Source organism: Aquarana catesbeiana, linkage group LG13, assembly GCF_042186555.1.
Source record: "Aquarana catesbeiana isolate 2022-GZ linkage group LG13, ASM4218655v1, whole genome shotgun sequence".
In the NCBI taxonomy this organism is placed as follows: domain Eukaryota; kingdom Metazoa; phylum Chordata; class Amphibia; order Anura; family Ranidae; genus Aquarana; species Aquarana catesbeiana.
This window is the reverse complement of record NC_133336.1, coordinates 178483553-178495878: the sequence shown is the minus strand read 5'-3', so window position 1 is coordinate 178495878 and position 12326 is coordinate 178483553. Positions and strand designations below refer to the sequence as shown.

Below are 12326 nucleotides of genomic sequence, written 5' to 3'. Positions count from 1 at the left end.
ACTTTCACTCAACACAGTAATAGAGGGGAAATCTTTCATTAGGGGCACTAGTTCTATTGACAACCAGGGATTCCCTCACTTTGGAGGGTTTTTGTCTCACTTCCTGTTTTGTCTATGGGACAGGAAGTGAAGGGAAAGAGGACACAGACGGTAAAACATTTTTTTTAAAAAACCTGACAGGGATATAACCCCCACCTATTCTATCCAAAGTGGAAAAAGTTTTTCCTTTAGTTCTACTTTAAAGTTTGTCATCACATGTTACCCATAGCAAAATGCTAAATTTTCAGGAGAGTCAAGTCTGGTCGTTGGAGTATAGTGTATAGGAGCTATCTACTCTCTTCCTGTAGTCAAACTAAAACATGTGATGACATATTACACATGTGATTTGCACTTTCTTCTGTTTCCTGATAAATACTTAATTTCCTTTCTTTAAACTGACCATAACAAATATATCTAGACCTGTACACTGACAAACAACGGGACACATATCTCAAAATGTTTCAAGGGTTCCTTTATTTAAAGACTTTCAATGGAGAAGTAAGGCAATTATGAAATATATAATAAATGTTTCTTCAGTCTAGCCAAATATTCCAGGAGCTTCATATACTATATCTTTCAGGGACTCTGCCCCTCCCTCAAGTGTCTTATGTGGCTCCTACTTTAAAAACAAATTCAGCAGAAGACCAAAATATATAAGATGTATTGATTGGAAATGATAGATTATCTACATACAGTATATATAGTTCAGCTTTAAACACACCAATACACACAGGTCATGTGGTGTTAGGAATCCCCACTCTTCCACCCCACTGAAAAGTGCAGAGTAAATATATTTTAGAATGACTGAACAGCTTCTTGTCCATGGTCCAGAAGAAGATCCTAGAATAGTGCCATAGTTTTGTGCTTCTATAGAGCCAGTTAGTATGATGTCAAAGACTTCTAGAAAATTAAGAGATTAGTTGTCCATGTTTGCCCATCAATGTTTTCTTTTAGGTTTTTCCTGAAATATTAAAAAATATATAAAATATATATGAATATATAAAATGTATATGAAATATAAAATTTCTAAAAAAAAAAGTTGACATATTTTACCATTTAACTTGAATAAAACATATTGGTTCTAGTCTTGCATTCACCTATCTATATTGTCTAAATGGCAGACCCAATAGTCACCTTCTGTGCACCTACGATATGCAAATTTAGTGAAGCTCCACTTACAAGGTGTTGCCTACTGGTAAAGCTAATCTCAAGCTCTCCACTCCACCCCCTTCTAAAAAAAAAAAATCTACATATCTGCCTATCTTTGACTCACCTAAAGCCTCAGTCATGTGACATTCTGGGCCCAAGCCTTCTCACTTCTTCTACGTACAGGGGTATCTGGTTCTCTTTGGGTATCCATACTACTGCCTGCATGACATGGACTTTTTCTATTGGCTTTCCAGCAGCATGCTACTGAGCCTGTAGCTACACAGCCTTTGATGATTTAATATAAAATATTATAGCACTTTTGTACACTACTTTTTAGGGTCAGTTCACAGCTTATGTAATTCACCCTTTAGCTGTTCGCTGTAACTCAGTAAGGGTAATGCAAGCAATGCATTTCTGCAGAAACTCTAAAAAAGTTTAGTTTTATTACCTCTTTTTGGTATTTCCCAGGGGACCATGAAAAGTGAAGAATTCAGCCAGACTTCACAGGTCACATGACGTCCATAGTCCCAGGTGTCTCTAGAAAGTGAGAAAAGACCTAGGACAGTCCAAGTGCCACCAGGTTCCTCCAAAGAGATCACATCACCTTTGTGACGTGTTCCAGTGATATTCCAAGTCACATGACCTAAAGACATCCTGACTACACAAGCCAGCTGGATGGTAGTGTGAGGAGGAGGAGAATACTGAGGAGCCAGGAGATAGATGGAACCATTGGGTAAAGAAATATCTGTAAATGTGAGTTTAAGTAAGATAAATTAGTGCAATGCTGGTTTTATATCATATTTCATAAATATGTATAGAGAGAGAGAGAGAGAGAGAGAGAGAGAGAGAGAGAGAGAGAGAGAGACTCTATATATTTTGTTTTATCCATTTGTTGTAATTTGATCTGATATTTAACCACTTCAGCCCCGGAAGGATTTACCCCCTTCCTGACCAGAGCACTTTTTGCGATACGGCACTGCGTCGCTTTAACTGACCATTGCGCGGTCGTGCGGCGTTGCACCCAAACAAAATTGCCGTCTTTTTTCCCCACAAATAGAGCTTTCTTTTGGTGGTATTTGATCACCTCTGCGGTTTTTATTTTTTGTGCTATAAACAAAAAAAGAGCGATAATTTTGAAAAAAAAGCAATATTTTTTACTTTTTGCTATAATAAATATCCCCAAAAAAATATATAAAAAAACACATTTCTTTCTCAGTTTAGGCCAATATGTATTCTTCTACATATTTTTGGTAAAAAAAAATCGCAATAAGCTTATATTGATTGGTTTGCGCAAAAGTTATATCGTCTACAAAATATGGGATAGATTTATGGAATTTTTATTATAATTTTTTTTTATTGGTAATGGCAGCGATCTGCGATTTTTATAGTGACTGCGACATTATGGCAGACACACCGGACACTCTCGACACCATTTTGGGACCATTGTCATTTATACAGCGATCAGTGCTATAAAAATGCACTGATTACTGTGTAAATGACACTGGCAGGGAAGGGGTTAAACACTAGGGGGCGATCAAGGGGTTAAGTGTGTCCTAGGGAAGTGTTCTAACTGTGGGGGGGATGGGCTACCACTGACATGACAGCGATCACTGCTCCCGATCACAGGGAGCAGTAGATCCCTGTCATGTCACTAGGCAGAACAGGGAAATGCCTTGTTTACAAAGGCATCTCCCCGTTCTTCTGCTCCGTGACACAATCGCAGGCCAACAGCGAACATCGAGTCATGGAGCCTGCGGCGGGGCGGCGCGCCCACAATGCCGCGATTACAAGGGGACGTACCCGTGCGCCCATTTGCCCAGCCGTGCCATTGTACCAACGTACATCGTTGTGCGCTGGTCGGCTAGTGGTTAAAATACAAAGGTAAATGAGTAAAGGAAAGAACATACCGACCTTCACTCTTTTTAGCCCATATAGCTCTGGGTGAGGTTTCATCTTAATAAATCAGTCATAAAGCAAGCAGTGATAGCTGAACTTTTTATTAGGCCTTAATTATGCTCCACACTCTATGCTCTACTTTCTGTCCCTAATACAATTGTCAGCGTAATAAATAATACATTTTCATAACAAATAGCTCTAGAATACCTGCAGCTACAGAGATCACTGATGACCTGTTTTAAAATGCTACATACAAATAATTAAGTGCAGCGCTGAGATCACCCAGCATAAACTTGAAACATGGGTGAAAAATGATATACACCAGTGAAAGTGTTACACCAGTGAAAGTGTTTCACACTTTCACTGGTGTATATAATTTTTCACCCATGTTTCAAGTTTATGCTGGGTGATCTCAGCGCTGCACTTAATTATTTGTATGTTGAGTTGACTTGGTTTGTTTGTGTGCTAGCTGCTTTTTTGATTTTGTTTTGTTTTGTTTTTGTTTTTTTTTGCCTTTTTTTCACTTGTTTGATTGGGTTAACGCAGCATTTTTTATACCTTGTTTTAAAATGCTATTTACTGCTTGTACAAGTGGACCTTAACTCTGGAAGCCCAAAAAGGTAGGCAAAGGACTTGACAATAGTATTGCCTATGGTTTCCCTACAGATGATCTTTCTCCCTTGCCGACTTAACATGCCTTGTTCTGAACTGTGTGAAGGTGACCATCTTTATAGAGGCATGACTTTGGGTCCTCATATTAGAAATGCCTAATGATGATTGGTGGTCTGATGAGTGGTAGGGTAATGAACAAGAAGCATCAGGAGAGGTGGAACAAGCTCAGACCCAAAGAAAGATTGAAGCAGAAGCAGGCAGAATTTCCTCCAGAAAACAGAGGGCAGGACAGCAAAGCTCAAAATTGTCCCTCTTTGGGAACCAATCACTCTGTATCTCTTTGACTTTCAGGTATCCCTTTTTGGCTGATGTATAGACTTCTATTAAAAAAAAAAAAAAATACTGTTTAACTACAGAAGTGTACCAAATCTTTTAATAAACTAAATCAAAAGTAATATTATGTTTAATAGGGGTGTAGCAAGAGTGTGACCTTTGCCTATACTATATTGGGGAAGATTTGATAAAACCGGAGCACTCAGAATCTGGTGCAGCTATGCATGGTAGCCGATCAGCTTCTAAGTTCGACTTGTTCAAGTAAGCTTTTGACAATAAAACCTGGAAGCTGATTGGTTTCTATGCAGAGCTGCACCAGATTTCGCCCTCTCCAGTTTTAGTAAATTCCCCTATTGTGCATTTTTTTTCCTACCTCAAAAAGTTGGAGGTATGGCACAATAGTGACAGCGCTAAATTACACTTCATATCTTGTGAAACGAGCAGGGCCGTCTTTAACGCAGGGCAAAAGGGGCAGCTGCCCTGGGCCCCATCATTGTTTTGGGGCCCAAAGCAGCTGCCTCATACTTGCCAACTATCCCAGTTTAAATTCCCTTGTCCCTTGAAGTTTTAGTCCTGTGCTGTGTCCCGATATCTCAGTGTGGAGTTCTGTTACTAATGCTCCCAGCTTTGCCCTATTGTCATGTACAGATGACTCACCTGCAGACCCTGTGTTTACATGTAAATAACCTGCATTGCCATGTAAATAGCGGCAGCATTAATATGTTAATAGCATTGGACCATCTGCATTGGTATGTAAATAGAGGTGGCAATCATATGTATATCATGCCTGCCAGAGTACAGTTTAGCAACCAATCAGTGTGCAGTACTAAAGTGCAGTAACCTCTAGCAACCAATCAGTGAGCAGTATTGAGGTACAGTAATCTCTAGCAACCAAATAACAAGCAGAAGTCACATGCTGTAACCTCTAGCCACTAAATCAGTGATCCATAATGTGTGCTGTGACCTCTAGCCGCCAGTAACAGGAAGTGCACTGATAATTTCCACAAGGAAATTAAGGCAAAAGGCAAATCGTTCAAGTTACTGCATAGGCATAATTAACATTCCTAGACATTTCTTATAACAGGAAATCCTTAGTCCAGGGTCACTTTAAAAATGAATAAATATCTGAATTGCTCAATAGTCTTGCTCAGCTAATACATGAGAACTAGATTGAGCTTTAAACCTACCTGGAGTTCTATGTAAAATAGTATTATAGTAAATTAATAAGTAAACATGGCTGACCTCTAGCAATAAGGGTTGTTCCATTACCAAAAGTAATATTATGTCTCAGATAGAAAGCACAGTAATATACTCCAGAGTCCAGTGTGCTTATGTTGTTCACTTCTAAAAGAGGACTGGTGTCTTCCTGCATACAGCTGTACTTCTCTGAGGTATTGCTTTGTCTACAATCTGTAATTTTTTCCAGGGCCTCAGGTCTTTTCCAAACTCTCCGAAACCAGTAGAACTTTCTAATCTTCATTAATGCATCACTGTCGGCCAAACAGGAGACATTTACAGAGCCACCTGTTGGTGCAAAGAGGACCTCCTGCAGATAAAGACCAAGTCCTGCAGACAAGGCTGAAAGATATAATGCGAAGTGGTAAAGTAAGGTAATTGGTACGAATAAAGTGGTTGAAGGACATTTTACATGGAGATTTTTTTTTTATAACCTGTGGACCAAAGGCCTAGTGGAAGCTTGGGTTAAAGTGATTCTATCAACTTGCTTAATCAATTTCTCTAGATGGCTCACTCCATTACCCACTGATGTTAACCGTCTGCCATTTTTGCCTGCTAGAGTCCATTTACTGTTTGAGCTCAGGTGGTCAATGTCAGATTTCACAATATTATGATCTACTCCCCTCCCCATGTGACAACAATCGGAACTCACCTCACCTGGGCCAAAGCACTACATTCTGGGAGGAAGGGGGGAAGGTGACATGCTCCCCTATATCCAGAAGTACTGGGTATATCCAAGGCCTCCAATAGGTGAATGGAGCAGCAGGGTTGCATGGAAGTGTGGTCAGCAAAGGTGGGTAATAGCAAGACGGTGGTGGCACTATTATAAAAACCCTGAAAGGGAGAAATATGATCCTCCTCTTAACAGCCACAAACATAGTAAAAACTTAAATTCTAAATCCAGCTAATTGTCAAAGTGACAGTCCGAATGATGGAATAGGAGAAAAACACACAAGATAACTGATCATACCAGAGGCAGCACTGGAGTGGATGTGAGTATTGCAGAAAAATCTGCATTTTAAATTCTTTGGCATTCGTTAGGCTTTATATTGGCATCATCAGAAAATTTAAAGGTAAAAGAGGTGTACCTGCAAAAGAAGACAGTATATACTTACCTTTCTTGTTGCCAGCGCTGTTGAACACCAATCTGTCCATGAGGGATTGTCCCAGGGAGCCTGCTGGGAAAATCTCCTAGTTGCATAGTTACATACTTGATATTGTTCAAAAAGGCATAGGCCAAATGTAAGAGGGATAAAAAATGTTCTTCCTGAGCCCATACTGGCGATTAGATAAATCCCTGAATCAACCTCTTATTGAATGTAAACATCCCCATAGCCCTGTAAATTATCTACATTTTTTTATTTGAATTTTTGAACACTCTCAACTAATACCACTTCCTGGAGAAGAGCATTCCACTTTTTCACTGCTCTAAGAGTAAAGAACCTTTTTCTCAGTTTAGAGTGGTATTAAATCCAAAAGCAAACATTTATTATGTTGCAGCTTACTGATTCTTAGAGGTGGTCGCGGCAAACATTTTTCTATTGTTAGACTTTCTTTCCCTTACTTTCACCTGGTGTTCTGGCCAGTAAGTCTATTGTTTTTTAACAGAGGAAGCTATCCCGACAGATGTAACGTTTAGAGGGTTGAGACTAACCATTTACCACTGATAGGGATGCTTACAATGGTTAGCTTTTATTTATTTATGTAAAACCCTTATTCCAAAGAAAAAAAAACTTTTACTGTAAATGCTTAAAAGGTGTGAGAGAGTTTGACTTCAGTTTGTTAGTGTATCTACATCTGCTAGTACATCAACCCCCCCCCTCCCAGATTACCAATGCTGTTGTCCAAAGATGTCTCTGTTGATCCTTTATTTTAGAGCATGGTCAACCTTTGACCTTCCAGCTATTGCGGAACTACAAGTCCCATGATGCATTGCATGACTGACAGTTACAAGCATGTCTCTCAAATGTATGATGGAACTTGTAGTTCTGCAACAGCTGGAGGGCCACAGGTGAGCACCCATGACCTAGAGTATAGACATTCTAATACAGGAGGAGAGTTACTATCTGAATCACTAAGTAAAATCAGGGGGAAAAAAGCCTAAAAAGAAAACTAATGCAGCCACCACATCTAATGATTGGTAAGCTGCAATATAATATTTTTTTGGGTTTAAACCTCTTTACGTACAGTCTTAAATTGTGGCCACATATCTTCTTCAGGGACCTTACAGTAAACTAGTTATTACAGTTCATATAACGGTAATCTTTGAAATATTTATAAATCATGATTATATTCTTCTTTAAGCACATCTCTAAAGAGAATAAATGCAATCTTTGTAATTGCTCCTCATAACTGAGGTCCGCCAACCCCTTAATTTTGTCTTCTCTGAACTCATTCTAGTTCAAGAGCATCTGTTCTATGGATTGATGACCAAAACTGAACTGCATATTCAAGATTAGGCTGAATCATTGTTTTATATATTGTAGGGGTAGAACTATGGATTTATCTCTGGAATGTAAACCATTTTAATATGTATTCTGCTTGATTTGTTGCCACCTGTGACCTAGAAGTACAATCGTATCCATTTGAATGATAGAATCTCTTTGAGGACCCCACTAATAGATATTATTATGTAAATTAAATATTTATGAGGTACAGTGTTGAATGCATAGCAAAATCCAGATATACGCTATCCCCTGGCATAATCTAAGTTCCTTCTCACCTCCCCAAATAATACTAACTACTTGGTTTGACAAGAACAATCTTTAAAAAAAACATGCTTGCTGTCATTAGGGATAACCCCAATGTTCGAGTCGAGCGTTAAGTTCGACTCGAACATTGGGTGTTCGCCAAACAGCGAAAAATATGAGGTGTTCACAGCAAATTCGAAAGCTGCCGGAACACCGTTAAATCTATGGGACACTAACATGAAAAAACAAAAGTGATAATTTTAAAGGCTAATATGCAAGTTATTGTCATAAAAAGTGTTTGGGGACCCGGGTCCTGCACCAGGGGACATGTATCAATGCAAATTTTTTTTTAAAAACGTCCATTTTTTCGGGAGCAGTGATTTTTTTTAATGCTTAAAGTGAAACAATAAAAATTAAATATTCTTTTAAATATCGTACCGGGGGGTGTCTATAGTATGCCTGTAAAGTGGCGCATTTTTCATGTGTTTAGAACAATACTACAGCAAAATGACATTTCTAAAGGAAAAATTGTCATCTAAAACTGATTGCGGCTGTAAGCCCCCCAAAGCACCTTGTCCTCATGTTGATGGGGACAAGGGCCTCATCCCCACAACCCTTGCCCAGTGGTTGTGGGGGTTCTGCGGGCGGTGGGCTTATCGGAATCTGGAAGCCCCCTTTAACAAGGGGACCCCCAGATCCTGGCGCCCCCCCTGTGTGAATTGGTAACGGGGTAGAAATGTACCTCTACCATTTCACAAAAATGTGTCAAAATGGTAAAAAAGACAAGAGACAGCTTGAGACAAGTCCTTTATTAAAAAATAAAAAAATAAAAATGTCCCACAAAGTAAGTTCACGCTGCCCGACGGACCAAAAAAGAAAAAAAAAAACCTGCAACCGACCATGGGAGGCTCCCGCCGTCTGATGCGTCTTCGCTGTGACAGCTCTTATATAACTGAGGGCGGGGCCACACGGTGATGTAATCGGGTGACCCCACCCCTCTCTGCCGAATGGGGCTTCCCCGTGGTGTCAGAGGGGGCGGGGTCACCCATTTACGTCACCGGATGGCCCCGCCCCCCTCTGACTTGTGAGGTGATTGCAGCGCTCTTTACTGAATGTTATTCAGTAAAAAGCGCAGCTTAATGACCTTAGCCTTTCTGAAATTTAGCGTGTTTGTCATACCAAAATGTCTATCTTTCCTGTAATTTTGGGTAAATGCAATTATAGTACGGTTGCCCAAATTTTGCACATTTGTAACAAGGTCTGTGTTACTTGAAATCAATAGATCAAACAGAGCATTTCTCTAGGTGGGGCTTCCACCATATAACCCATGAAATTGTCCTGCAATAGGTTCACAAAATGTCAAGTCTTTATCACCTCTCATACTCACTTTACTCATCACCTCTCATACTCACTTTCAATTTCACAAACAGACATATCCCACCACCTTTTCTATTAATTCTATACTTATGAAACAGCTCTCTCTCCTTCTCTCTCTCTCTCTCTCTCTCTCTCTCTCTCTCTCTCTAGATATATATATAGTTGTGCTCATAAGTTTACATACGCTGGCAGAATTTATGATTTCTTGGCCATTTTTCAGAGAATATGAGGTGTGATGAGACCAAAGTCATTTGGAGTGATGAGACCAAAATTGAGCTTTTTGGACAAAACCATAAATGCTTCATTTGGAGAGGAGTCAACAAGGCCTATGATGAAAGGTACACCGTTCCTACTGTGAAACATGGAGGTGGATCGCTGATTTTTTTGGGATGTGTGAGCTACAAAGGCACAGGAAATTTGGTCAAAAATGATGGCAAGATGAATGCAGTATGTTATCAAAAAATATGGGAGGAACATTTGCATTCATCAGCCAGGAAGCTGCACATGGGACGTACTTGGGCATTCCAGTATGACAATGATCCAAAACACAAGGCTAAGTCGATCTGTCATTGGCTACAGCAGAATAAAGTTAAGGTTCTGGAGTGGCCATCTCAGTCTCCTGACCTCAATATCATTGAGCCACTCTGGGCTTGTCCTTCGACTATGCTTCTGCTTAATCACAACTTGCAACCTTTGACATGTTTAGATCGTGGCCTGGTACTAACATGCAGCAAAACGCATCTCCACTTTCAGGAGCTCTGGTGAACACTGGTTAGTGCTTAGAAGATGTTTCAGGATGGAGAGCGGTAAAAGGGGCCAGTAAATATGTAATTTAACGGCCTCTTCCTATTCTGAATGAACAGAGACAAGACAAAGGTCGGTAACAAGTAGTTGCAGGTTGGGATCAATTGGATGCATAGTTGGGGAACAAGCCAAAGGTCAGTATTGAGTGGTAGTGAAGATACGGACAGAAGTAGGAGTGACAAGATAAATAAAAGAACCAACAAGAGTAACAAGAGAGAGATATTTTCTGGCGAAAGCACAATAATCTGGCAACCAAGAAGTGCAAAGGCACGGCTTAAAAAGGAAGTTTATGGGAGGAGCAAAGAGTTCAAGGTTCACCAGAAACAATCATCAAGGCAAGATTGTCCAAGGAATTGTTCATGGAGCTCTCCAGCATCTCCAATGGCTCAGCAAGAAGAGATAATGCCAGACATAGCAGAGGTTGCAGGTCCAGGTACTAGCACAGTGTTTGCCTGTACACCTGCTCCCATTGTTCTTACAGCAGTTGTTACACTGGAGGTATTCTGTTCCAGCAATACTACCCCTGAACTGATATCCCTGATATCGTCCACCCCTGGTATATTTATAGGGGGGTATTAACTCAGGGCTAGCCACCCTAACACATTTTTCTCTACCCCATCTTCTTACTGTAACCCAACTATCTACCTCCTTTATCTCCATCTCTCCACCCTCCCCTATACTGGTCCCAGCCAGCATCTAAAGGTTGACGTCCAAACTCCTCTCCAATTTTCTAATGCTGCAAAGTGTTGCTAGTTGATCATTTAGATCCTCTATCTGGGATTCCAAACAAGCAACTCACTCATATCTCACACACAATATTCACCTTAAAATGACTGTTTGGGGAGCGCTTACATAGTGCAGGATGTGCTTTGAATTGCATTACCACTAATGGAAGACATATTTAACACCAGCTAAATGGGGGAATAAAAAATGACAACACTGACCCAAACTACACTAATATTATAAATTAGTTTCAAAGCTTTACCTTGCTGTGCTTATCCTTGTTTTAAAACAGAAATGCACTTTACACAGCACACCTTGCACAGCTCAGAACTTCACTTGCACTGTTACACAAATCCAAACCTCAGTCAGAAGTCAATCCAATGTAAGTAAAGGTGTAGAATGATAATTTAAAGAATATTTGAACGCAAAATGTACAAAGCTAAACCACTGCCTCACAAATAGCAGCAATTACTTGCCTTATCAGGTGTATTTCAATAGAAAGCCAAATGGCCAACTGAATCAGTGCACTTGGCAGGCTGCCAACGCTGTTGCTTATTGCGAGTCAGTGGCTTAACATATTTCAGCCTCCAACAGGAAGTGTTGTTGCTGGCTGTCTCGGGGTGAAAAACAACAAATTCACATCATACAGTTTTCTTAAGCAAATATTTTTTGTGAAGCATACTGAAAAATAGGTTTTTGGTGTACACTTTGACCTAAAAAAATGTTTCTGGCACACAACACCATATAGAAGACATTAAAAAAAAATTCTGTGATGACGTTACCTGTAGAAAAGAGCAAAATGCTTTGGAGAGTCATGTCTGGTCCTCGGAGAGTAACATATAGAAGTTGTCTTCACCTTTCTGGTAACTAAATGGAGACACTTGTTTGACTTGTACTTTCCTCTATTTCCTGCTAAATGCTCAATTTATTTTTATCAAACTAACCACCGAAACACCTAGACATGCACTGAGCTTTAAAATAAGAAAAAAGAAATAAAAACCAGACCAAGCCCAACCTCAATGTGAAAAATGTACAATGTATCCCTAGATTAATACAATGTATTGTAAGAGAACCTATCAAAGTAGTCTGACACATGTAACAATATAGAAATTAACTTTATTAAACACCAATAATCTAAACAATACAAAACCCACTATCCAACTAATAAAATCATAATTGGCCAATTATTAAAGGCACAACCAAGACAGCTACAGGAAGTTATGTAAACAACCCCCCCTCCCCATAAAGAGGGAGAAAAAAAAACAAATGTGATCACATGTTCATAAATGTATGTGCCCCAGTTGGGGGTACAATCTACATAACCTAGATCAAATACATGACATTGCCTACTCCATATTGTAATATCATAATGTGTAGCTCATAACTTGATGGTATTAAGGATACCTAAAAAGGAAGTCTTGGGGTTGAACATGTTCCAGGACTAGTTTAAAGTTGGATATCATTCAG

At 39.7% G+C, this 12326-nt stretch overlaps 1 protein-coding gene across 1 annotated transcript; it reads right to left on the bottom strand.

Moving 5' to 3' along the window:
* Positions 1–516: 516 nt before the first annotated feature.
* LOC141117809 (immunoglobulin alpha-2 heavy chain-like) lies at positions 517–11800 on the bottom strand. Its single transcript, XM_073610839.1, has 4 exons — positions 11642–11800; positions 5272–5607; positions 1637–1933; positions 517–1000 (listed from the first exon to the last, which is right to left on the bottom strand). Exons 1-4 carry the CDS (start codon positions 11673–11675, stop codon positions 990–992), a joined length of 678 nt encoding a protein of 225 aa, XP_073466940.1. The 5' UTR covers positions 11676–11800; the 3' UTR covers positions 517–989.
* Positions 11801–12326: the final 526 nt, after the last annotated feature.

Bases quoted from the DNA above. Each gene is read 5' to 3' on its own strand.
- LOC141117809 (XM_073610839.1), bottom strand. From the start codon at position 11,675: ATGACTCTCCAAAGCATTTTGCTCTTTTCTACAG. The intron at 5,608-11,641 runs GTAACGTCATCA...TATATCTTTCAG, and splicing joins CATTTTGCTCTTTTCTACAG to CCTTGTCTGCAGGACTTGGT. The intron at 1,934-5,271 runs GTCAGCCATGTT...TCACATTTACAG, and splicing joins AACAACCCTTATTGCTAGAG to ATATTTCTTTACCCAATGGT.